This window comes from Malaclemys terrapin, chromosome 3 (assembly GCF_027887155.1).
Source record: "Malaclemys terrapin pileata isolate rMalTer1 chromosome 3, rMalTer1.hap1, whole genome shotgun sequence".
Classification (NCBI taxonomy): domain Eukaryota; kingdom Metazoa; phylum Chordata; order Testudines; family Emydidae; genus Malaclemys; species Malaclemys terrapin.
This window is the reverse complement of record NC_071507.1, coordinates 115515772-115543731: the sequence shown is the minus strand read 5'-3', so window position 1 is coordinate 115543731 and position 27960 is coordinate 115515772. Positions and strand designations below refer to the sequence as shown.

At 39.6% G+C, this 27960-nt stretch overlaps 1 protein-coding gene across 9 annotated transcripts in view; it reads right to left on the bottom strand.

The window, feature by feature from the left end:
• Positions 1 to 27960, bottom strand: part of TRDN (triadin) — a 284763-nt gene that overhangs the window by 207514 nt on the left and 49289 nt on the right. For all 9 annotated transcript variants that reach the window (XM_054021587.1, XM_054021581.1, XM_054021584.1 and 6 more), the window contains exons 3-6: positions 22917 to 23054; positions 21016 to 21045; positions 17053 to 17082; positions 525 to 581 (exon numbers count right to left, since the gene is read on the bottom strand). In XM_054021587.1, coding sequence (XP_053877562.1) covers positions 525 to 581; positions 17053 to 17082; positions 21016 to 21045; positions 22917 to 23054 — 255 coding nt within the window. The remainder of the gene's footprint in view (positions 1 to 524; positions 582 to 17052; positions 17083 to 21015; positions 21046 to 22916; positions 23055 to 27960) is intronic.

Genomic DNA, 27960 nt, shown 5'->3' with positions numbered 1-27960 from the left:
AGTCTGAAAAGGACTTTTCTGGCTGCTAGGGAACACTGAGAGTAAGACAACTGTCTTTTCTGTACCATAGTATAGGATCATGTAACTAAAAACTGAATTTTAATACATATATACATATATACACAGAGATCAAATCAAGGCTGCCTGGGCAATTTTTATTTTGACAATTTTAAAACTTTTGAGTGCTTGACTTTGCAATCCTAATGTTTTTTTAATATAGGTTTTTATGTAATTATATTTAGAGATAGATGAATAGGTAGATTGGGACCTATTGGGGTCAAGGACAATGTCTTTATATGTGGCCATACAATGCATAGTTCAGTAAGGCCCTGTTCCTGATTAGAAACGTCCTGAATGCTATGCACTCCGGTGGATCAAAGCAAGTTCGATATAACGCGGTTTCACCTATAACATGGTAAGATTTTTTGGCTCCCGAGGACAGCGTTATATTGAGGTAGAGGTGTAATATAATTTGAATAAATATATTAATTATTGCACACACATATATAAATAGTAATAATTACCTTTTGGTGCTGTTTTTTCAAGTTTTTCTTGTCTATCAGGCTTGCCTTTATGAATTTCTGGAAAGAATACAATTAATAGTTTATTGGGAGGGGAAAAAACTCAAATAGCAATAAAGGAAATAAATTATAAAGATATATTAAAGGTTCATGGATCTTTAAGCTGTGACGTGACAAAATTCTGGCCATATACAAAGCATTATTCTCGATGTGTGTTATTGTTTCTATAATTCATAGCTTTTTATTCATTCCTAAGAGTAGGAAAAAAAGTATATCCTTGTTTTAATAAAGATCTACCTGTCATTAACTATTAACTATTATAGATTCTACACATTAATTGTTTTGTTTATGTGTTAACCTATATAAAAATATATAAAGAGTTATTGACTTTCATTAAAAATGTTCTTACTAAGCATTTGTGATTATATTTACTAAACATCAAATAATTACTGATCCTAAATGCACCACTTGGATTTCTCAAGGTGGACATTTCATGTTAAATATGAATTCCATTCACTCAGGTGTATATTTAAAATTCAAGTTTCTTTGGGGAGAGAATTTTTTTTTCTATATTTTTGATAGGCCTGGCACACCATTAACATTGGAACAATAGGTAATAATGCTTAGATTTTATAACATATAATAGAGATAAGTTTCCAGAATTAAGGGTCCGAGTCCATAGCAATGACTCATCCTATAATATTATACCATAATTGGCAAGCTTTACTAATGAATTTTATTAACTGATTGCTTGGGAATTGTTTTGAATAAAAGAGTGAAATGCAGTGTTAGGAAATTCGAAGAGTGCAGATGTATCAACATTTTCAACTTGTCTGTCTTCAAGTAACTTTTAAAAACTGCAATTAATGCTGAATGTTTGGTTATGGTATTCTAATTTATACATCCCAATCAGGACAGGCTACATTACATTTTCTATAATAATTCAATGTACAGATCCTACAACTATTCAAACACTATCAAATCTTAAAGATTATGGGCATCTTGTTATTGTACTTGTATTGCCCACAGGAAAATAAACACAAATTCAGATATACCACATAACATTACCTTTTATGTGCTTTCCAGTATTTACACTAGAATATCTTCTTCCCAAAAATTGGCATCTTCCACTTTTTTTTGGAGGACTGTATTTGAAATGGGAATATTTCTACATGAACTCAAATAACAAAGTACAGCCCTGTTCCACAGTCTATATCAAAAGTGCTGGACTCTGCATGTGCTCCAGGGCTCAAGCACCCACAGAAAAAAATAGGGCATGCTCAGCAACCACCAGCCACAGGTGTTCAGCAGGGCCCTGGGGCTGGCCGCCAATCAGCTGTTCAGTGGCCGAAGGGAGGCACTTTGGGGAGGGCGGAGAGGAACCAGTGGCGGGGGGCTTGTGGGAGGGGGCTGAGAAAGCAAGTGAAGGGCGGGCAGGGGGAGTCTGGGGGAGGGGGCAGAGCAGGGCGAGAAGAGGCGGGGAGAGGGCGGAGCCTCTGGGAAGGGGTGGAGTGGAGCGGGGCCTCGGGGCAGAGCCAAGATAGAGCACCCATCAGGAAAAATAAGAGTCAGAGCCTATGGTCTACATCAGGGATCGGCAACCTTTGGCACGCGGCCAGAAGGGAAATACGCTGGCGGGCTGGGATGGTTTGTTTACCTGCAGCATCCGCAGGTTCGGCTGATTGCAGCTTCCACTGGCCACAGTTTGCCGTTCCAGGCCAATGGGGGCTGCGGGAAATGGTGGCCAGCGCATCTCTTGGCCTGCACCACTTCCCGCAGCCCCCATTGGCCTGGAACAGCGAACTGCAGCCAGTGGGAGCTGTGATCAGCCAAACCTGCGGACACTGCAGGTAAACAAACCGTCCCGGCCCGCCAGTGGAGTTCCCTGATGGGCTGTGTGCCAAAGGTTGCCAATCCCTGGTCTACATCATTTAGAAGTTAACTTATTTAAGAACTGGACTGGAGAATGCTTGTGTAACACCGACAGACCCTGGTAGTCGGCAGGCGGGATTGAACCGGGGACCTCAGTGCATGAGCTGCTACTGCATGAGCTAAAAGCCATTTGGCTCTTAGCTAAGGCTGTAGGGCAGACTCATTAATCGTTCTCTCTCTCTCTCTCAGTGCACTCTCCCAGGAGGTGTGTGGATTACACTTGCTTGTTTTAATGTTTTAGCAATTGTCTGCTCTCCTTTCAGCCCACAAAATACTGTGCCATCTCTTCTGTTGAAAATTTCATTGGTGACTTTGGTACTATTACCAGTGCCATAGGCCTTATACTTGATTTCATCTCATGTATCAAAAATACAGTAATGGCAAACAAAGAAAATTTATATTATATAGACTTTAAAAAACCCCGTCTCCCCAAAAATCAAGGTTCCAGTTGCTAACACTTAGGGGAAAATAACAAGTGATATCATAGTGGACATCTGGTAAACCCATTAAGACTATGTAGAGTGTCTGCATTAGTGTAATATGAGCATACCTCCTGGAATGTGAAACTGATATCGGACACTAGACCAAATTAACCCCTGATGTGAGCAGGTGCAGCTCCTACTAAAGTCAATGGGAGGTGCATCCCCTTACTTAAGGGCTAGGTCTGGCTTTCCTGTTTCCAATTACAAGATCACTCACCACCAAATGAATCCAATAGAGATAGAGGAAAACATACTGCATCTACTGGACAGTAAGGGCCCAATCTACTGCTCTCTGAAGTCAGTGAGAGTCTTCCCAATGACTTCTAGACACTGGTTCAGGACATAAAAGCATGTGCATTGCTTAATAGGGTAAATGGGAAAGATAAATTTCTATATTCCATTAACAGATTGATCGACTTCACAGATTTGTCCACAGACTGCTGAGAATCAATACCTATCAGTCAATTTCAAGCAGTATTTGCCATCTAAAATACAGGTTTAGAAGAAAAGCATAATCGTGCTATATCACCAGTCTCTACTGCATTCAAATCAGCACTCATTCTTTCAGCAAAGAGGTAAAAATACCTATTAAAGAGTAGCAGAGGCCTAGATATGCATCATTATCAGTCATCTATGCAGGGTAAGAAGATAAACTGGCCATAAGATCCCAATGAGCCATTTCTGACCGTGTACTTCCCGTCTTCGTATGTATAGCATTTTTGTTGTTCTATAGGCCTCCAAATTCAGACTACAAAGAAATCACCCAATTTAAAGACTCCTGTTACAACGGAGTTTGGTTTGTTTTCTTCCTGTGACTATATCAGTATTTTTCTCCCAGTCACTGCTAGTGTCCACAAATTTTACACATGGCTTTGAGTTCATTCTAACATATGCTTTTTTTGCTCTGTTTTTACAGTTCTTTTGATAATTTAATGTACATGTAAGATGTTAATGGACACCATTAGAGACATGAAATCTTTGGATCTATCCACAAATTAAGGACAACAGGGACAGAAGATATTTAAATCTCTCCACACAATCTCATCACTGTCCCTCAGTCCTCACATGGAGGGACTATCTCTAGTCATGAGAGGATACAAAGGATGAACTACCCCATCATGTTTACAGAAGAAAAAAATTATAAGTTAAAGTAACATCCACCCTAATTTAACTTACATCTGCTTGGTTTTGTGATTGCTCCTCAGCATGTTAGACCAAGTGAGACTTCCTTACGCGTAAGGATTGTCTACACTGGACATTTTTTCATCAAGTTAACAAGAAGTAGGTAACACACTGATAAAGGCTAGTGCGGACAATTCCCCGAAAGTTTATTCCAAGTCTAGTGTAGATATACTAAGGGAGAGCAATCTGGATCCACACAGAGACTTAGGCATTGCAGTGCTTAGAAAATTGCTGGAACACCACTGGGATCGACAAACCTGACTTAGGTGCTTAGTCTCCCTATAAAATCCATCTACACCAGCCAGGAGCAGAGGTAATGACACCCTTATAACCTTTAGCCTAATGGTTAGGGTATTCAATCTGGACATGGAAGACCCCAGTTTAAGTCCCCTCTCTGGCTGATAAAGAGAAGGAATGTGAACAGAAACCTCCCATCTTTCAGGTGAGTGCTCTAACCACTAGACCAGTGTTTCTCAACCTGGGGGATCACAAAAGGGCTTTGCAAGTGCATGGCCGGCATGACCCCATGCCACAGGGGGCCCCATGAAGCTAATTTACATGTTTGAGCCCCCCTCAGTGGGGATTGGGACTGTCAGTCCCAGATAGCCTGGCTGTGAGCCCCTCAGTGGCCGAGCTCTGGGCTGTGAGCTCTGGTCAGCAGGGCTCAGGCTCGAGCTGTCAGCCCTGCAGTGGGGTTCAGGCTTTCAGCCCCCATGAGGCAAGGCGAGGCTTGAGCTACAGCTCAAACCCCCCATGGTATGGCTCAGGCTTCAGTCCCAGGTGGTCAGGTTCAGGCTTCAGTCCCGGCAGCAGGACTTTGGCTTCAGGCAGCAGGGGCTTAGGGAGGAAGCACCACCTCCACCCCGACTCACCTCGGCGTCAATACACCTCGGTGCCCAATGTTGGGTCCATCTCTGAAGATCTTCACATGTGCCTTCTGTGAGGCCTTCAGAGAGTTGAAGGCTGGCCCTGCTTTAGGCAAGCATGTGACTTCACAGAACCGCTTGAGCTCACTGCTGCTTCCTGTCCAGACAACGTTGTTGTTCTTCACAGCTAGCAAGTAGTACTGTATGCACACTTTTCAAAGAGGCCTTCTTGTGCAATGGATACATTTTTAAAGAGAGCTCAACCAAGTACTGCACAGAATGAAGGAGTGAAGAAGATGAAGTGCAGAAAATCCGATTCCAGCTATTCAATGTACGGTTTTACAGCAATCAAAAATAAACCTTATTGTGTTGTGGGTGGTGAAGTGCTAAGTGCCGAAAGCATGAAACCTTCTAAAATTAATTTGGCATTTGGAAAGTAAACATCCATAATTAAAGAACAAGCCTCTTGAGTCCTTTAAGGGAAAACTGAACATCTTGAAAAGACAGCAAACACTGATTTGGAATACAAGTAATGTCAATAAGAATGCTCTTGAAGCTTCATATCTCGTGTCACTTCTTGTATTACCCAAACATGTAAGGCACATACAATAGCTGAGAATCTCATACTTCCTGTGGCATTAGACATGCTTACCAGCATGCTTGGCCATGAAGAGGAAAATAAGCTTAAAGCTATTCCTTTATCAAAGATACTGTTTCGAGGCATGTTAATGAAATGGCTGATGACATTCATGAGCAGTTGAAAGAAAAGTTAAAATGGTGTTCAGTTTGGTGAATCAACAGGTGTTTCAGCCGTAGCACAGTTCTTAGCTTTCTTTTGATATAATTCAGATGCTACCGTTGAGGAAAACATGCTCTTCTGTAAAGCGCTGCCTAGCCACACAACTGGTGAATGTCTATTTAACCTGTTTGTTGAAGCTACTGAATATATTGAAATAGATTGGGAAAAACATAATGCTCTATGCAGTGATGATGCCAAATCAATGACTGGCAAAAACAGTGGGCTTGTTGCAAGATGAAAAACCATTATGCCTCATGCCATTTTGACCCATTGCTTCTTACCTTGGCAAGCACTCACTGCAAAAAGAATGCCTTCTGAGTTGTGTCAGGTGCTCGATGAGTCTGTAAAAGTTGTGAATTTCATAAAAAGCCGGCCTCTATCAGCTCGCCTGTTTGCAGTTTTATGTGTGAAATAGGTGCACTTCATAAAATTCTTCTCTTGCACACTGAATGGAGAGGGCTTTCATGGGGGAAAGTGTTAAACAGCCTTTTTGAATTGCGAGCTGAAGTACTTGGGTTTCTACAGGATCACAGGTCTCCTTTTGCTAAATTGTTCAGTGACCCACCATGGCTTCTTCAGTTGACTTACTTAGCAGATGTCTTCAGTCATGTGAATGAGTTGGATATGAGTTTTCAAGGCCCACACAAACACATAATTGGGTGGGGAGACAAGGAAAGACACGTCTTTGGAAAGAAATTTGGAGCCTGGTCTGCTCAGCTTCAGAGTGAAAACTTAAAGTCATTTCCTCTGAGGTGCGAATACATGAAACTGATTCCCGATGACAAGAGTGTGGACATTAAAAACATTATGATTGAACATATATTTAAACTTAATAAGCAGCTCCAGGATGACTTCCCGCCTGATGACGAAGAACTTGGCAGGAGGTGAATAATTAATCCGTTCAACAGAAGAGTAGTTGAGTCTGTCGAACTCACATGGAGCCTGCAAGATAACTGAGCTTTCATCTGATAAAATGCTTCAGTGTTCATTGCCTTCAAAAGACATGTGCATGTTTTGAATGGCACAGAAGCATGAGTTTCCCAAACTTGTAACTGAAGCTTTGAAAGTTTTAATCCTGTTCACAACATCATATTTATGTGAATTGGGATTCCCATCGACGGTTGCGATAAAGCCAAAGCAACTAAATAAATAATCTTTGGCGAATGACCTGCTGCTGAGTGTGTCTTCAATTCAACCCACCATAAAGCTGGTACAAAATAAGCACAAGTGTTTCATTGAAGGACTCTGTAAGTCTCGTAATTTGTAAAAAGTGAACTTATAGTTTCTTTCTATGTAAAAATAAACTTTGATCTGCACATAAATTTGTTTTCTTACCTTCAATTATTTGCATAGGTTTTAAATATTAGTTTGTTAACACTAGTGCCCCAGTATTATTCATAATTTACTTAATGATATTTAAGGTATGGGGTCACAATTTTTTCAAGTCTTAGTATTGGGGGGGGGCGTCCCAATTTTTTTTTTAAGTCCAAAGGGGATCGCCAGCACAAAAAAGTTGAGAAACACTGCACTACACTATGGGATACTCTGATGTGGACCTCTGTCTCTCTTCTTGAAGCTTCTCCACTTGAATTAAATATTAATTGGGCCACAGAAAGTGTGAGAACACTTTGTTGCCCACTGGCTAAGGCACTCACCTGAGAGGCGGTAGACCATATCCAAATCCTTTCTTCTCATCACGAAAAAGGAGGAATTGAACCAGGTCTCCACATCCCAGGTGAGTACCCTAACCCAGTGTTTCCCAAACGTCAGGCCCGAACCTACCAATGGGACACAGGAAAGTTCTAGAAGGGTTGCTGGATTAACCCATAATTGTTCAAACATACACGTCTCTCAGCCCAGTGCAGAGGGGAGGCCCTGGGGCAAGAGGAGGTAGTTGGAGAGCAAACCCACCCTGCTGTGGCAGTAGGGTTGCCAACCTTCCTGGTTTCACCGGGAGTCTCCCGGAATCAGGCTCTATCTCCCAGAAGCTGCTGAAGCCAAACCGGGAGATTTTAGGCGCCAAAATTCCAGCGGTGCAGTGGAGCTAAGGCAGGCTCCCTGCTTGTTCTGGCTCCATGCCACTCCTGGAAGCAGCTGGCACATTCCTGCAGCCCCTAACAGAGGCCAGGAGGCTCCACACACTACCCCCACCCTGAACGCCAACTCTACAGCTCCCATTGGCTGCGGATTATGGAAGCTGCGGAGGCGGTGCCTGCAGGGCAGGGGCAGCGCTGGCACATGCTGGCTGCTTCCGGGAGTGGCACGGGCCTGCCTTAGCCCCACTGCGCTGCCAGCTGGGAGCCGCCCGAGGTAAGCATCACACATCTGGAGCCCGCACCCCTCCCCCCCCACACACACCCCAACCCCATGTCCCAGCCTAGAACTCCCTCCTGCACCCAAACTTCCTCCCAGAGCCCACATCCCCTCTTGCACTCCAACCCCCTACCCCAGCCCGGAGCCCCATCCTGCATCCAAACTCCCTCCCAGAGCCTGCACCCCTCACCCCCTCCTGCACCCCAATCTTCTGCCCCAAGTTCAGCCCGGAGCCCCCTCCCACTCCAAACCCCTCAGCCCCAGCCCAGAGCCCATACCCACTCCTACATCCCACCCTCCTGCCCCAGCCCGGTGAAAGTGAGTGAAGGTGAGGGAGAGTAAGCAACGGAGGGACGGGGAATGGAATGAGCAGGGCAGGGCCTCAGAGAAGGGGAAGGGCAGGAGGCAGGGCAGGGGTGTTAGTGTGATTAGACAGTTAGCAACCCTAAGCGGTGGCTTCTGAACTACAGGGGTGGGCCCAGCTCCACACACTAAGTATTGTGACCTTGTGCACAAGGCCGCAGTACCACTCAGGTTTAGCCCAGCCAATCCCTCTATTATGAGGAAGAGGTGGCCAAGCCAAATCTGAGTAACCTTGTATGCCAGGTCTCAATGCCTGGAATGAGGAGCCAGGCCCAGTCGTGCAGGACAGGAAGCACCACTGTGGGGTAAGTGCTAGTCAGGCTCGCTCTCCAACTCCTCCCTCTTGCCCCTCCACTTAGGGTCTCCCCTCCACACCAGGATAGGATTAGGGTTGTAAAGGATGCATATATGTAATGGTGGTTCACAAAAAGAGATGAAACCCAGCTAGTGGGTCAGCCTTAGTAAAAAGTTTATGAACCACTGCCCTAACCACTAGGCTAGAAGTTAAGGGAGGTCCCCTCTTCTCCCTGGTCATTTCGTGTGGAGTTAGGCAACCTCTGAGCATGACTACCCAACAGGGCCCTGAAGGGAAGATAGGTGGAGGAATGCCTATTTCCCCCCAGTTTGTGGTTGCTCTGGCGTTTAGGCTTGAGATTGGAATTTGGATCCCTGGAGTGAGGCACCAGTGCACACACCCCGAGTCAGAAAGTTATATGCCCAGGGAAGATTTACAGCACAAATTTAGGTGCCAATGACCACATCGCACCTTTAAGTGGAGGGCAGGGAGATCTGGCTGGCTGGCCGAATGAAGGGAACAGTGCTTTATGGCCGGGCGCGGGAGAGTGGTCAAACTGATTCAAAAGGGGACAAGAGGCCACTGTAGCAACACTGACTCATCTCCTGGAAACTGGATGGGCAGAAGGGTTTAAAAGGGCAGTCCTGTGCAGAGAAGCCCCATTTTACACAGAGCAGGTGGAGGCAGCACTCACCCTCCCTCCCCTGTAGGTGGTAAAATATCAGGTTTAGTCAGGACCTACTGTGGGCATTGTGCTAGCCATCCCTTTTTTAGGGGGACTGGGAAGGAATTTTTCCCTTACCACCAGATTGACCTTCTCCATAGTGGGTTAGGGAGGGCTTTGTTGACATGTGGCATGAAGGGTGGTAGGCTGCATGTCGCAACTCATGATGTAAGTGTAGGGCAGATGTCCAGTGCAGGTACTCCATAGGGAAGGATACAGTGACCAGATAAATGGCTTGGTTAAGGACTTAAAAAGGAGCTGTTGCTTAAAGGAATGGAACTGAGGAGCAATGGGGTTCTCCCCTTTCTTAACCCGTAACCCACCTTAACCCTCCCTACAAGGGGGGTGGATGGTAAGGTCCCAACAATGGGTTGGTTGGGGGACCTGGATGGAAAAAGTGGGCGGTGGTGGAAGTGGTTATTGAATGAACTTGGAGTTACCTGCACAGTGCACTTTTATCTGCCAGGTAGCCCCATCTAATGATAAAGTCACAACCTGTTTAAAGCCACATCAAAAGTGAGTTTAGACACCTACAGAGTTAGGTGGCAGCTGAGTGGGGCGGTTGTGGATTACAGTGATGCCTAAAACTGGGCCATACAAGCCTAAATCCCTTTGTAGATCTGAGCCAGCATGTGTATGTAGATGTGAGCCAGCTCTAAAGGAGTGTAAGAAGAGCATATCTTACATAGCTTCACATATCATTTCTGAATCTGGCCCATAGACTGATAAATTGTATGCTATTAGCAGAATCATGCACACAGGTTCAAACATTTGGGGACTGTTAGGAGATCCTCAGTTGGTGTAAACTATCATAGCTCCACTGACTTCAAATTATTCAAATACACAGCTTGCCTACCCACTCTGTCCCTGTCAAAATCCAAGGAAATCCTAATGTTCAGATACAGTCTATGTTTGTTTGCTTGTTTGTTTGTTTGTTTTTCCCCTTGTAATGGTTTTAGTGGATCACATAGTAATTTAGTTCAAAAATGTTCATATACCCAATGGAAGGCTGGTAAATACAGCAGATAACCTAAACTGACCCCATGACATATCGGGGGCAGACCCAATCTGACATGAGTATTTCTGAACAAACTATATAACTCAGATAACTCCCCACCAGAAATATTCAAGATTTCTGAGCGGATTTTCTAACCTACAGCAACACTTATGATACAACACATCATGCAAAGTCCTTAAAGAAATTGAATATATAAAATATACTCTGAACTTCACTAGGATTTTTTCCCAAATCTCTGTAAGCAGTTGGAGCCAGAAGAAAATACGACACTCTAGAATACATTATTTCTGCACATTACAAGTTAAATGTTACCAGCAGAAACAAGGATACATTTCTATGTTGATTGAATTTGATTAATTTACAAGCCATAAAATGGTAACAACTAACTAACCCCAAATATTTAAAATAGGGAAACATCAGATTTTTCTATTGAGGATTTTTCCTCTGCAGTTTTGATATTCTGTGTCTTACGCTTTATGACAAATAGCTTTAATTTTCTAGTAATTACATCATATCTTATTTCTGAGTTGACAAAGCAGCTGTCATATCATAGAAGACGTACATGGCCAGTTTAAAGCACACAATTTATCTCGATCAATGTGACATACCGTTAATAAATCCTCAATATTATGAATTCATGTTTAGAAAAATGACAGAATCAAGCAGCAGCAAGGATAATCTTTGTCACCAAGGCAACCATCCTGATTCTTGATGAGATGGCAGCACAGTTTATTAAATTATTGCAAAGGAATATGTATTTTAAAAGATGTATTTCATTGTTAGGGTTTTCTAGTTATCAAGCAGGCTTTAAAAAATATCATTTTCCCCAATGTTGCTGGTTTTTGGAAGGGCCAAAGAGTTTATTTCCTAAAATGTGGGCACTGCTTGACTTATCTAGTGTTCTGAGAATATACAGAACATGCAGTATAATTGTTTTAAATGCCTCCAAGAAGTAAAGCTGGCAGCCTGCTCACCAACCATTTTCAAACTCTGACAGGAGATATATTCACTGACTATATTGTTAGCAGGTCTGCACAGCTGTATGTTGTTGACCCAAAAAAAGCTGATAGTCTGATGACAGTCAGATTTACATGAGCTAAATCTGCAGCTTGATTGAAAATCCCTGCTGAACAAGCAGTTTTGGAAGCTCTTCTTCTCTCCCCTCTTCTCTCCCTGCCCCTCCCCCCCCCGCCTTTACCATGTTAATTTTCTTTATCAAGAGTTTACAGTGTCTGCTAACAGCCCTGCTCTCCCTGTGCACTACAAAAACCAAGCATTAGTAAGAGGAGGGACAGGGAAAGAGAAGTAAATTATAGTTTCCTGAAGCACTTTATACTAGAGGTGCCCTCTCAGCACAGTTCAGCCTCACATTAGCATGAATAAAGACCCATAGCCCTTTCATGATGAGGCAGGAGGAGGTTTTTACTCTTTCATCAACAAATACAATGGTTAATTTCCAGTCTGCTTATATTACTGTGCTCTTGTTTGGCTGCTCACTGTTAATAAGTACTCAGTTGTAATAACATGCATTATGGTAGCTAAAGGACCAAACTGAGGACACCGTGTTAGGCACTGTACATACACATAGTGAGAGACTGTCCCTTCTCCAAAGAGTTTCCAATGTAAACAAAAAAAACAAAAATAAAGAAGAAGAATATGGTAGAAAGAAAATATTATTGTTCCCATTTCCTAAATAGGGAGCTTTGTGATTAAATGACTTACCTGTGGTCACACAGGAAACCAACATCAGAGCTGGTGACTGAACCCTGATCCTCTGAAGCCTAGTCTGGTCCCTTAATCACCATCTCTCTGCTTTAGTATTAGCCAGTCACTCTGAGGGTGAATTGGGGTTTTAATATCAACAATTGTTTTAAATTTCATCAGTTGTGATTGGATTGATTTTGAAGGGGTTATATTTTTATGTATCTTTTGCTGAGTAAACGATACCAACTGATCCTAGTTTCAGGCTGTGTTTGTTCTTAAGTCTTCCTCCCTCCCCCCCTCCCTCCTTCTTCCCCCCTCCCCTTTTGCTATACAAAACAAACATGACCTCGACAGGCAGTGAGGCTAAATGTTTTGGCCCAGAACTACAAAGGTGTTTAGGCTCCTAACTTCCACCAAAATCAATGGAAGTTAGGAGCCTAAACATCTTTTGGATCTGGACCTTTGAGTGTTTAAAACCTTCACTTTCTCAAAAATGTCATATGTGAAAAAGGGAATGGACCCGACCCAAAGGGCCTGCCAAGATTAGGGTTAATAACTCTGCCTCCAGTGGCCGGAAGCCCTATAGCTGCTGCCCACAACTAAGCTGGACTATATCCCTGCTGGTTTATCCAGACTACCTAGCAACAGGTGCATGATTATACTGGAAAGTTGGTGGGGGTGTAAACAAACCACAAAGTGAGAGCTGGAATAAGCTGGGTTAGGAGCTTCAGAGGGCTCATTTTTAACTTGCTCTTAGACATTGTCTTTATAGAAAATTTTAGTCAATTCTCCCCTTGTTAGTCTCCTTAGCAGACATTCGAAACTGTACAGCTATGGTCTAGCTCTACTGTAGGTGGAAGAGATGGTTAGGATGATAGCTATTTTAATTGGGGTGGGAGGGGTAGTGGGAAAGGAATCTGTACAAAAGACTCATTCCCAACAAAACGTTAACATTTCATGGACCCACAGTCTACACAGTCTTTATAGCAGCCACAATACGAACAAATAAATGGCAAATATTTCTGACTGTGAGAATTAACTCTGGGGTTGCGTCTACCCTATGGGCCTAGCCTTTGGAACTGGCCAAGGAGTTGATGGTGTAGACTTTAAAAGGAGCTATATCTTCTATGCTCCCCTGATCCTTGGAGCTGCCGGGATTAAGTTGAAGTTGCCTCACACATGCTCTAATTTATGGCCAAAGACAATAACTCCTGGAGGGCTTTTATGGCAGCTGGAGATAGCCAGAATGCAGTAGTGATCGAGCTATGCCTCCTTTCCTTGATATAGTCCCCTCCACTGAATGGTGTAGGGCCAGACAGAGAGGCTTTGTGCTATTCTACACCTTAAGTGATTCTTCAGATGGCCACTGAAACCAGAATTAGGCCTGCTTTGTGCTGCAGAAACAGTGCAAAACAAATTAAGCATGGATTAGGATCTGACCCCATAAATTTTAAGTAATCTCTTAGCATTGGTGGAGCTCCATTCAAGCTATGAATGGTAAAAACATTAGCATAGACTGACCAGCAGCATCCCCATCACCAACCCCATAAATGTTTTGATCATGGGGTGATATTTTGATAATAGTCAAATTGTCCAGCTTCTAGAGAGAGAAACATAATGTATCCCCATTCCCCCACAACCTCCTGCTCACCTATACAGAAACTAAAGCTAAATTTTATATAACCATCTCTGTTTATATGCTACTACTTTGGGATTAATGAAATATATGCCTTTTTCCATCTGCCATGATTTAAATCATATTCTTTCCGCGACAAAATAAAATGCTTTTGTTCTTGGGTCTCAAGAAGAGATGGGGCAATAAAGCAATACATTTGCTGTTTTTATTCATTAAAGGAGAATTTTATTATTAAGTCATAGAACATTGGCTACTCTGAAACCTGTCATAGAACATTGGCATTGATCTTTTAGCATGGTAACAATGTGCCTGGGCATTTTAATATATATAGTAGGTCAGTCAAAAATGTTCCACTGTAAATGGTTTCCATGAAACATATAGGTTTTGAGTATATACAATTTTTCAAAGTGTCTACTTTCCATGGAAAATATTAGATTCAGCTATACCGCTCCAGTGTCTCAAGGAAATTGTGATTCATCATGATGCACCGCCTCCCCGCCTCAAGAAGTGAGACCATGGTGCATCATTGGATATGTAGGCCAACTAGGGAGCCTGGCCTAGAGAGGGGATGCAGCTTGAGGCACCACCATAGCATTTCCAAATCTATTTTGTTTTTTGGCCAAAATATTCCAATTTTTGATTTTTCAATAGGAAAAAAACTCTTTTGATCAGTTCTAATATACAGGCCAATTTTTCATCTAAGGGAAGGCAGCATTTTACATTGTCTCTGAATTGAGTAATCCCTTCTGGCACCTGTTATTTTTATGGAAAGTAAGACATTTCTTCATGTCTTCTCTTAACTCTCACCCACCAAGTCTGATTTTCAGGCTCTCTTCATTCCAGCTGTGGCACAATGGACCCCCAACCAGAAAAAGAGATCAGACTCACGTCCTTCTCTTCCCTCTTTAACAGCAACAAACTCAGCTACCTTCTACTATAGCCGGAGCACAGATTAAAAGAGCTCAGTAGCATCATACACCCTACGCTGGAGGGAAGCTAAACTCTCTGAAATCTCAAGTGCTACTACACTTCTATCCAAAGGATCTTTAATGACACATGGAGTCAGGAACTCTTTTTTTGCCTCTTTCACAGGAAAGCAGTACATTTTGGATTGGAATGCCCTGTGACATCAACCCAAGTTAAAAACCTTTCTTCCCACAGCAACAAAAACAAACAATAAAGAAAAGAAAACCCTGGAATTGAAAATTCACTCTTGCCTAAGGGTAGGTAGTTGTGTTTTCTTTAGATAATCTGAAAAATACTTTCTTCATATTCTAAAGTGTTCCCCTTATAGTGGATATGCTATTGCTGTTTTGATCAGTATAAAAAGCAAGATGGGATTGTCAAGAGAACATTAATAATAGAAATTGATGGTAACAAAAATCAAATAAAAAACTATCTGGGGAAGTAGTTTTGTGTGTGTTTTTGACATTCTCTCAGTTCTGAAGATATTTTTTTAAACACATTGCTCCTTACACAAAAATTCACAAAACACTTTATAGTGAGAAGAAGCTTAAAGAGAAATAGAGAACACTTTACAGAGCTGGGAAACAAGAACTCTTATACAGAAAAAAGGAATATTGCCATATGGAGATATAAAAGAAAAGTCAGCTGATCTCTGAAAACACTAAAGATGCAAATAATACTCTAGGGATGAGTGCATAGAATAATTAATTTCCCAAATCACAAACATCAGCCATATAGGCAAATTCAATAAGGGGCCATGCTTTTCAGGTTGCATTCATGCTACTCAAATATTTGCTTTCCCAGCCTATTTGCAGCTTGAAGGAAGAAATTTGGGTTTAGAAATATTTTTATTTTCTGGTCTAAATATTTATGAAACATGAATATCATCCAAAGGAGTCTTGCCCATCCTCAATATTCTTCCAGATGAGCTATTGGATAACATTTTAAAAAGTGACTATATGACTTAAGAGCGTAGGGTCCTAATCTCAAAAGTCTATACTAGAAAAGTTATACCATGATAAGTAAGTTGGTTAGCAGTGTGAATTTTTACCAGTATAAACTCTGATGTGGATGAACTTGTATTGGCATAAAGGTACCTTATAGTGGTCTACATTGTTTTGTTTCCTGAACCGGAATAAGCTACATTGATATATATTGATTGCATATAAATGAGTCTACAATGCGGGAGGGGATTGCCACTTTAAGTATTATAGTTAAAGCAGCAAATTTTTTTTTTTACGTTGATAAGCTCTTAGAAGAGGGAAAGACAAAAGAGCATGGTTAACTATCAGTTATAGCTATGTGAAAATTTTGGGGAAAAAATTGAAATATGCAAAATGTCTGCTTTCAAATCTTGATATGAAAACTAACTGGTCACAACAATCTAATGACATAATGGTTTCACTCACCTACTGGTATTTATACATTGAACTTTTGGCCCTGATCTTGCAATTCATAGTGTGTGGGCAGAAAGACTGTACCCATATAGCACATCATTACTAGGAGAGTTCTCTAGTATGTTTTTAGTCTCCTTTAGTCCTTCTGTCTCACCCCCCAAAAAAGCATATTATTTCATTAACTCATTTGAATTTGGAGAATTCTGACTAAGCTGGTTGTCAAGGAGCTTTATTTATCTGTATAATTAGGCTAGTTTCTCCCAATTTGCAGTGGAAAGTTCTGATGTTTCTTGCTTCACTACTGTGAAAAAGCAACATGTCTAGGAAACAGGGAGGATGGAAATCCCTACACAATATCTTTTCTTCTTCTCCAGATAAATCACTGCCTAGAATTTGTGGTTCTACTAACTCAGAAATCACATGATTATCACATCCCGAAGACTAATATGAAACAGAAGGGTACTGCCATTTTCCTCTATTTGATATCTAAAATTTCTGTTTTGTAATGTATAGGTGAAATGTGATTTAATTTTAAAAAGGCAGAGTTAATGTTTGTGTCTGCATAAAAACAATAGGATCAGGCCCTTGCATTCATGTATCTGCCTAGGTATATATGTAGCCTTTATCACCAAGGTATGCCTGAGTGTTTCTGTGTATTTCAGAAATCTCAAGTTTCTTCTGTTTTTATGTATATCAGCATCTGTTACACCAATAAAAGTCTACTAAATAATATTCAGCCAGTGTCCAGCATCTACTGCCATGTCAATGCTTTACTTGCATAGATATTTCTAACTTAATTTATTATTAAGCTCCTTCTTTTTTATTAAACTAAGATTGCTTTAAAATTCACTCACCTTTTTTTTTGGTCACAGGATGAATTTCAACTAAAACAAAGGAAGAATGTTAAGTTAAAAAACAAAGTTTGAACAAGACTGAACTGTGAAATATAAAATAAACCCTGATCTAAGACCTATTGATTTCAATGGCCTTTGGTCATATCCTAAATTCAAAAGATTGAGAATAACTTCCATATGTACAAATATTAATTTGTACATAATATCACTAATCTATATATTAGAAAATTAACTTTAAACTAGCCTTATGTAAACTATTGTTCTATTCTACAGTTCCAAAATGCTGTAGAGTAATAACATTGCTAGTAGTAAGTTTTGACTACTGCCATAGGCCTGGCACTAAAACTTCTGCGCTTTTAATATGGAGTCATCTCTAATAAAATGTTACTTCTAATTTTGGGGACGTTTTCTCCCCCATCCCGAAGATTCAAAAAGATTATCAGTCTCATTTTGCTTCCATCAATCAATATCCTTATAGAAACAGACACTGGGCTTAGACTGCAGAGACATAAGCATATAAGATGTGATGAATAAAACTCTCCTATTATAACAAGAAATTTTAATAAAAGAAGCATACAAAAAACTAAACATACAGTTGTCAAATAAATTGATTTGTCCATAAATGTTTTACTAACCCTGAAACATAAATCAACATTATCAATTCTAACCACTGATTTAGAAAAATGAAAGCGAAAACATATTAAGTCTGTTAGAAACCATTATTAGATTTTTGAATAGTTTTCATGGAAACGCTGAACAATTTTAGCATGCACTGAGTACACATTGTTAAACATTACAAAGCTCTTTACAGAATACTTTTTCACCATGTCCCCTGATAGTTATAATTTTTTTTCTGCACAATATAAAATGTTCAGTCTTTTCCAGTGACTAAATATAAATATCAGTGATAATGCTGGGGATGAAGAAATTAATTTTGGTAAAGAATGTACTATGATAAGCATTTTCATCCTTTCTAGAGGCTACTGACACCAATATTAGCCCTGTTACATGTACCACCTTCATTGTCACTATTTGTATCCCTATTATCTTTGCCTACAATTTGCATCTGTGTCAAGGTTATCTTTGCTTTCTTCAGGCTCATAATTATCATTATTATTATTCCTTTCTTCTTCTTTCCTTATCATTACTGTGATGTCCTTACTATTCCCTTGAACATTTTCTCAGTAAATAACTTTACTGTGGTATCAACTAACTTTTAATATGTTTGCAATTATGGTACTTCCAAGATAGTGAAAATTTTGTGCAGACTGTTAGTGCACAGAAAATATGCTCTGGTTGACAGACCTGAGAACTGAAGAATATTCAAGGAGCTCTCTGAGGAGATATGTGAGCCGTTAGAGAGTATCTTTGAAAACTCATGGAAGACGGGAGAGATTCCAGAGGAGTGGAAGAGGGTAAACATAGTTCCACTCTATTAAAAAGGGTAATAAGGACAACCCCTGGAATTACAGATCAGTCAGCTTAACTTCAGTACCCAGAAAGATAATGGAGCAAATAATCAAGCAAGAATTTGCAAACACCTAGAAGATAATGTGGTAAGTAAAAGTGAACATGGATTTGTCCAGAACAAATCATGTCAAATGACCCTAATAGCTTTCTTTGACAGGGTAACAAGCTTGGCGGTGTGGGGAAGTGGTATATGTGGTATGTCTTGACTTTAGTAAGTTTTCTGATACAGTCTCGCATGACCTTTCCATAAACAAACTAGGAAAATATAACCTCGATGGAGTTACTATAAGAAGGGAGCATAACTGGTTGGAAAATGGTTCCCAGAGAGTAGTTATCAGTGGTTCACAGTCAACCTGGAAGGGCATATCGAGTGGATTCCCATAGGGTTCGGTTCTGGATCTAGTTCTGTTTAATATCTTCATAAATGATGGCATAGAGAATACACTTATAAAGTTTGTGGATGATACCAAGCTGAGAGGAGCTGCAAGTGCTTTGTAGAATAGATTTAAAATTCAAAAGGATCTGGAGAAACTGGAAAAATGGTCTGAACTAAATAAGATGAAATTCAATAACGACAAATGCAAAGTACTTCACTTAGGAACAATAAATTGCACACATAAGTAGGAAGGAGTACTCCGGAAAGGGATCTGGATTATAGTGGATAACAAATTTGTAAGTGTAACACTGTTGCAAAAAAAGCAAACATCATTCTGGGATGTATCAGCAGGCGTGGTGTAAGCAAGTCACGAGAAGTAATTCTTCCACTCTACTCCATGCTGATAAGGCTTCAACTGGAGTATTGTGTCAGAAAAGATGTGGACAAATTGGAGAGAGTCCAGAGGAGAGCAACAAAAATGAATAAAGGTTTAGAAAACAGGACCTATGAGGAAAGATTGTTTGTTTAATGGAGATATCCCATCTCCTAGAACTGGAAGGGACCTTGAAAGGTCATCAAGTCCAGCCCCCTGCCTTCACTAGCAAAACCAAGTAGTGATTTTGTCCCAGATCCCTAAGTGGCCCCCTCAAAGATTGAACTCACAACTCTGGGTTTAGCAGGCTAATGCTCAAACCACTGAGCTATCCCTCCTCCCAACACTGTTTGTAGATGCTGCTAGCTGAAAGCTTAGTGTCAGTGAGCAATTCAGGAGCACTCCTAAACTATGGCCTGAATTAACTAATTGTGAATATGTCCCCTTCAGCCAAAGCAGACTGCATGATGGGGTGCAAATGCTTCACAATGCTTTTCTGCACCCACCAGCATTACCTCTGTCTTGCTGGGGTTCCGCTTCAATTAGCTGTTCTTCATCAAAGGCGACGGCAGTAGTGCTATAGTCATATCAGTTGAAGGATAAGTAGTGCTGTGCATCAGTGGCCTAACTGCTTCAACTGAAATCAATGGAATACTTCCCACTGGTTTCAATGGGAACTGAGTTAGTCCAATGCTGAAAAATCCCACCCATAAATCATAGATAACAGGAGAGCAAGTTTTCCCACACTGTCTACCAGTTTGCCACAATTTTGACATGAAGGGATCACTCATAAGGAAGAGTAGACAGTATTGTTCTCCATGCCCATTCAGTTCTTGACCTTTCTGCTGAGACTGCCAAAAAAGGTGTTATTAAGAGCTTAATACAACTCGAGGTAATTCAGAGGAAGCTGGATTGCGCCCTTAATGTGGCAGTGATAGTTTCTGTGATATGGACATTTATCTATTGGAAATTTGATAGATGTTAAACTCTTATCATGTAGATCACTGAAACTTCAACAGGTGGTAATGACTTTTGTTATTATTACCAAACTGTGCTCAGTTTGAACAGTAAACTAGAAATGAGGGACTCTATATCCTATTAACAATATCCTGGGTCTTCCAGTACATTTTCCTTTTGAGTTAACAGAAGCTGAACTTAAGTTTTGTGTTTCTGCATGGCAACATTTAGAAAGATTTGTATCACAATTCTACTTGCTTCATCTTTGTTTTCCATAAAAATCCAGTGGTAACTATGTAAGTTATTTTCAGAAGTATACAGATAGTCCTTACTTTAAGCTTTTACTATAAACCTGGGCAAGAGGTGAATACTTTTATATTCCACAGCTGCTTCCTGACAGGTATCTATTCTTTCCAGGCATGTATTTAACACAAATTGACATTAATATAAGTCAATAGGTAGATAATACATATAAAATAATACTGTAGTAGTGCTGTTGGTTTTTTATGATAATTTTTAGATGCACAGCATAATGAAACAATTAAGACTTCTCCTAAACACACTGCGCAGCAACAAACAACACTTCAAACCTTATTATAATTTGACATTCCTAACAATTTCAATTTACATACAGCATACACAGTTAGTAGAATAACAAAAGCAATTAGTGACAGAACCAGTGGTATAGAGACGGTAGGTTCTTACTAATTTAATAATTTAATAACAAAAGTATCTAAAAACATTTAATACATCAAAGCATGTGTTATTTATAACAATGAAAACCAACCTTTTTTTTTCAACGGAGGTTCCACTTCACCTAAACCAAGATGGAAAAAACACAACAATCAGATAACTGGTAGCAATGCCACTATTTTTTTCCATGCTAGTTTATTTTCATTTTTAAATACATTCAAACTTTATGCCGAACATGTGCAGTGACAAGAACTCTATTCTGAGATTTTAGACTTACACCCACACTTGTGCTTCCATGTAGGCTTTCTAAGAGGAAGGACAGATATGTTAAATGTATTGTAGGCACCAAAAAAAGTTCTAGAACTTATAGGTAAATATGTGACCAGATACTGGCATGTGAGTGGAATTTGTTTAGTTATAAACCTGAATCCATATTTTAAAAATGGGCACAGGGTTTCCATTTTCATTGGCTACAAAGAAAGCATTCCAAATGACACTTCTTGCAAAGTTCAGAACAAAAGAAACCTAATAACGCTTTCAATGATGTCAATGGCAAAAATCCCATTGACTTCAGTGGGAGCAGGAACAGTCAGTTGCCAAAGTCTGATGCTGTGCCTCCACTTTTGACATGGCTTTAAGCATTACAAAGAAGCGGACCCATACACTAGACTCTTAGGGTCTAATACTGTGAGATGCTGAGTCCCTCCGTGATTCTTGGGAGGTGCCAACTATTCTCCACTCTGAGTACAGTCAATGCAGTTGGGGTTGCTGAGGACCTCCCAGGAGGCATTCAGAACTTTGCAATTTAAATGATTTAATTTTCTATATAGGAATTGGTATAGGCTAGCTCATTTTATGATCCTTTCAAACCCTCATGTGGGTTTGTCCACTCTGCCTCCATCCATTCTTGTACTCAAAAATGTTCCTCATTGCATGGTTTTTGACCACCAGCATAATTTCAAAAATTTAGACAAGGAAACCACATTGCACCCTTTTTATTTCTCAACAACACCAAGAACTGGCCTTACAGTGGTTGTAAATCATATCTTAGAATAGGGTCCCCAAGTCATAAAGCTACATATAATAGCATATCTGTTAATATTAGTACACAAAACTAATATGAAAGCCCATGCAGACATCTTGCAGTGGCAGAAGTTAGGTGATATTTCTAGTTTATGAATACAGTAGGTGAAAGATTCAGTTTAAGTTCCTGTTGGGTTTTAATCATTTTTGTTATGATGGAATGCTACACAAAGCAATAGGAATATGGTATGACACTGCTATGATCATCATGCCTAACTGCATATACGCGTACAGGACAATAAACATAACATGTAGTACTTGTGCATCTATTACCACACCACATGCTACTGAACTGATTATCTATTAATAAAAAGATAGTTCTTTCAAAAACTATAGATTAACTGTTGGCTGTTTGGTTTAACATATCTGACAGCTCCATGAGATGATGCATATTAATAGCAGTTCCAAGGCCATACTGTTAAATTATTGATGTTTGTTATCCAAACTTCCCTTCAGTCCAGTTACAGTGTTTTTCCACAAATACTACCCCCTACTGTTCAAATATCAAATAAAAGTGTTGTCTTAGATTTTTCAAGTTTTGACTGTACATTTAATTCTTTCATTTTCTAGACCCTTCCATTCTTATAGGGTAGAGAGAAACAATGTAGAATAGCTGCTGCCCCTCTCTGAAACATCAACTCAGCCTAAATTAGCCCTCTTTACTTGGAAATACCACTAGTAACATTTAATTCTGACATATTTTCTGTAATTGCCTATGAAATGGAAGATGAAAGCTAACAAAGACATCAGTTTTCTAACGCTAGTAGCCAGCTGATTCATTATTAGCAAGGTGTTCACTTCTATTCGCTTTCCCTGACTTCTTTGACAGTGAGGTTAAAAATTAAGTAAGTCTATATAATGCATGTAAAACATGAGTTAGCGCAGTTACACAAGTCTGTATATCGCAAATACCTTCATCACTGTCATCATCATCAGTCGATACGATGTCAGACAGTAAAGAAATAAAACCATAAAGCCAATCAGTGGATTCTTCCATGGTCTGATGTATGATTCTCAGTGGCTCCTTGCTGAGCTTGTTAACAGAGCTTCCTGAATGCATAGGTTAAAACAGAAAACATTTGAAAATATATTTTTCTGGGGGTTAAGGTTATTCTGCTTTATTTCTTCACATACAGTACTAATTATGCCAATTTATTCACCAAAAACAAAGCTTGTGAATGTTAATTTTGTATTGCTCAAGAGCTTAAAGCATAGCTTTCTTTCCTCTGAAGAATTATGTTCTAAACACTTTCAGACCAATACTTGCAATTATCGAGTGGCTCAGGGCCAGGAAGATAAGTCAACTTTCATACGCCCTTCTGGTGCTTGTGTGGATTAGATTACATTTAGATCTGGAGCTACCAAATGTTTGCCCCTCAGACTGTATCTTCCAATGCCTCAGCCCGACAAAGACATCCCCTCCATACCATACAAGATTTTTGTTTCCTTCTCATTCCCAAGTCCATAACCTGCCTCTACAGTGTGGAAATGCATCACTAATTAGCAGTCTGCTGATCAACAGCAATCAGTTGTGTGCTGTGCTTCCACCTGCTACTCTGCCTGACTCAATTCTCCATCTGTCTCCACTTCTTCCTCCATACATCACCACAAGGATCCTGCACTACTGCCCCAGGAAATTGCTGTGCCTTGGTGACAGTGCAGACTGGTTACATCATTCTTGCGGAGTACATGGAGAGGACTCAAAGAAGAAAGGATGTACATAACTGGGATGAAAAAATGGAGATCACAATGAAGAGGAGAGTGAAAGCCCCAAATGCCTCTGGCACATACATACATACACATACACACACTCTTAATGTCACTTTATGAAGATGTAAAGTACTCCCCCTTGCCATATGCACTAGTATGCAGGGAATCACACATGGATAATAAGAATATTTTTAAAATGTTCATCCAATTAAGCTTTCACCAGCTTTCTTTTTCTTTACCCACAATTGTCCTTTTGATCTATTTCAGGAGAACGTTTCAACCTCTTATAGATCATTCCACCTTCTTAGTCTCTCCAGCAAACCTGCATTATCCTAAGATCTATATCAAAGTATTGTTTAAGAAAGAGAAAGAAAGAAGTGTTTTATGCTAAAACATACTTTTCCATTAGGAGTGTGACCACAGTCCAATTAAGATGAACAGAAATCCAGTCCAAGCTATTGTCCTCTTTACTTCAAATTAACTGATAGACTGAAAGATTCCCCTTATCTGCCTGGCACTAGTGGAGACTATGTAATTTATTTTACCTAAGACAGTCAAAGTTAAATCATGAACAGGATTGTTATGCACATTTAAAATGGATTTGTATAATAGGATCCTGCTCCTATTGAGTTCAACAGAAGTATTGCAATTGACTCCTATTGTAAAAAGACTAGGCACCATAGCCTTGGTTACCATCACCTGTTTTTTTAAACAGAATTATAATGTTATTATGTAAATATTTTCATAAATCAAATTAAATTTAATACACCTTTTACCACCGTTTCTAACTACAGTGTTTGTTTTTCAAGCACAAACCTTACCAGCAATCAGAAGCAGACTTATATGAAAATTTCAGTTACAAACGGTAGGCAAAGTGCAGGCTTTAAACAACCTCATTGTTGGCAATAATTTGAACAATGTTCTATAAGTGCTACAAATAAAATGTATGAGGAAAATAATTATTTGATGCATAAATAAGATAGCTTTTTTTCCCTTATTATATTTATCTTGTTACCAATGAATTAATCTAAAAACACTCTATACCACATAAAAGACCAGGATAGATTTCTATAATTTTGAGTTTGCCTGTGAACAATGTGTAAAAAAAGCTTTTGGGTTTGAGCAGTATTTAGATTAAGATATATCTAAGTTCCATTATATCACTCACATCATACTATAAATTCAACATGTCACATTGGCATGGTATCATTGCACAGAAATGTGCAACATTTTTTCACTTTTGCCCTATACTGATTTATACCCTGGGGCAATATAAAAGATTTAAGAAAGAATTTTAGGGGTATAAAGTACCACAAAGTATTTACTTTGCTTACAAAAATGTCTTGCAACTGTCCCATCCACCAAGGTCCAGAGATTTTTCAAATGAATCATCACAAACATTCCTCCCAATAGTTTAACACTTCTATTAGACAATCAAAAAATAAACACCAACCTGCCTCCAAATAAAGTAGCCACTAAAATGTAATGAAACTTCTGGGGCTTATTGTCATTTACATTGAGACTACTTTGTACCGGTCTGGCAGTATACAAGAGACTTCAAGTAAGTAAACAATTTACACTGCCAGAGTGGTGTAAAAAGGTAGAGCATAACTGAGAATCAGAATTAAGCACATTTTCATAGAAAACCTTTATATAATGCTGTGAAAATGGATTAAAAATTTTAAGTGACCAAAGGCAAAATTCCCCATTCTCATCTTCACTATGAGGCACATGTTGCAAATCCTCCTTACATTAAGTGTGCAAAAAAAAAAATCAATTTGGGTTTGCAAAGATGTTCCTTTGGTGACATTTGCAAAAACCTGAAATTGGGGTTGGGGGGGACGACGACGAACCACTGCAAGTTTCGCTAATATCCCTTGCAGTGTGATGCTCTTTACACAATTGTGCCAACTAGCCTCCTCTACACCTTTTGTTATGCTCTCTGTAATTTAAAAAAACAGTTTTAGAGGTAATTTTGGATCTTAATATGCTTAAAATCCCATGCCAGATATGCATGAAGTGTAAAGAAATTACTGATCAAATCTTTGCTCTCAGCTTTCCCCAGAACTTTGCCAACATCAGGTTGGTGTTTTCCTATTAGAATAAAATACATATGAAATAAGGAAAGGAAGAGCAATCCAGGGTGAATTAAACAGAGTGGAAGATGCTGTTTGCCTCAAGAACATGCAAAGAATTATGTCTGTTTTCAGAGGATTAGTGTGTTCCTTGCATTCCTGAGCGTGACTGAAAAAATGCAAGCTCGCAAAACAGCTTAAGCTTGTTATTTTGATATTATTTAGAATAGTCTATCTTTTTTAGGTCTAGCGAGAGAGAATATGTTGATAGTTTATTAGAATGCATCTGAAACCAAGTACACTCAAACTGGAATAATTACCCCCTGCATATCACTTGGGGACTTTTCTCTCTTTGGCCACACACAGAATATACTCGTGCTTTAAACCTATGCTACACAGCACCCTACATAATACATAATGTCCAGTGACCTCAATGGGAGCTGCTAGGTGCTCAGCACTTTTGAAAAATCGGGCCACGTATTTAAATGGCTAACTAGGGCTTTAGAAGCTTAACTTCAGACATCCAGTTTTTTGTTTTTTTTTTTAAACTGGCCAATATCATTAGGCAGCTTGAACTTTTCTCCATTCTATTTCACATGGTCACACTCTTGGTTATCTCAGATAGGGACCAAATCATGGGCCTCTCTTATCCCCTAAAGGAAGCCAATTTAATAGCTGAGTGGGTGGCAGAGTGAATTTGAAGGTGTCATCCTCTAGATTCAGGTCAGTTGCTAGACTTACCATGATTTGTGTACTGAGAATAGCCAGTGTGAGTGCCCTGAATTTAATGTGAATGGTGTCTTTACAGGACTGGAAGGTTGCTCAGGGAGAGGCATACTTTGAAATGTGGCATTTTGTTGAACTGATGAAAACTTTACAAACTGAGCCAAAAAAATCTAACATTTTTCTCTAAGACAATTTAATACTGGAACAACTTTTTTCCAACTGTTTTGCTGAGTGGAAAACAAACCCTGTACTGTAGCTGAACTTCGTCTGAAAAGCACATGCAATTAGTTGTGTAGAGGCTTGTTTTTATTGATATCTGCTGCTGTTTTAATAAGTAAAACACACACACACATACCTTAGTGACTTGTTTTACATTAAATTATCTTTTAGTCCTTGTCCTGTTAGGTCCTGATCCTGCAACACTTACATCTTTGAGTAACTTTACACATTTGAGTAATCAGAGCTCAATCTGACTATTCACATGTGTAAATTACTTTCGTACATTCGTGGCTGTTAAGATTGGGACCTCAAATAGAAGCAAACCACAGCATTTGTCCATTTATTGTTTGCTACTGTATAAAGGCTCTTTCAGTTCATTGAAAGCTTAGTGCTGTTGGTATCTGCATCTTCATTGCTATGAGCATAATAGCCCATTTCACCTATCTTCTCTCAATCTGATCCTAATCAGGCAGTTTTTCACTTGCAAAATTGTTTTGCAGATGTTTGAAGCTGGATGACTTCCAGATGACTGAAGCTAAATCCCAGTCAAATGGGAGGATTTTATACATTACTTAGCAGTAAAACCTTATCTAACCAAAACCCAACTGAATTCTCTAGGAGGGTCTTTGATACCCGTTTTATACATCTACAAGAAATTTGGGAATTTGCTTGGATTTTCTTTGATAAACACATTTAAAATGTGGTTAAAATAGCTTGTTTTATCCTCTAAGACGTGTTGCAAGGATTAAATCCTGCTGAGTCCCCCATAGATTTGGAAACTGGTTTTCATGCTTATTGCATCCAAACTGGATTACTATAATTCTTTGTTTGTAGCCTTCCAGCATCAGTGTTGCTGGAATTGCAATTTGGTCCAAAACGCAAGAACAAGAATTATCGCTTTTACCCATAGGAATCAACAGCTTTACCTAAGTCTGAATTCTCTTTGGCTTACAATTTCTGCTCCCATTGATTTGAAAATTGTGCTTGAGTTTTTTAAGGTAATTAATAGCTCATGCCTGAACTATATGACAAAAAAGTTGATGAAAAATCTTTTGCTCTCTGAAATCAACCCGATGTTGGACTTTTACAAGTTCCTCAAAATCTTTTCTTTGGTCATAAAATGCTGTACCTGAAAGTGTTGAAGTAATTTCAACTGTGTCAAAAATTTTAGACAAGCTTTTGAGAATAGATGAAACCTTATTTCTTCTCTGAACTAATACTAAGCT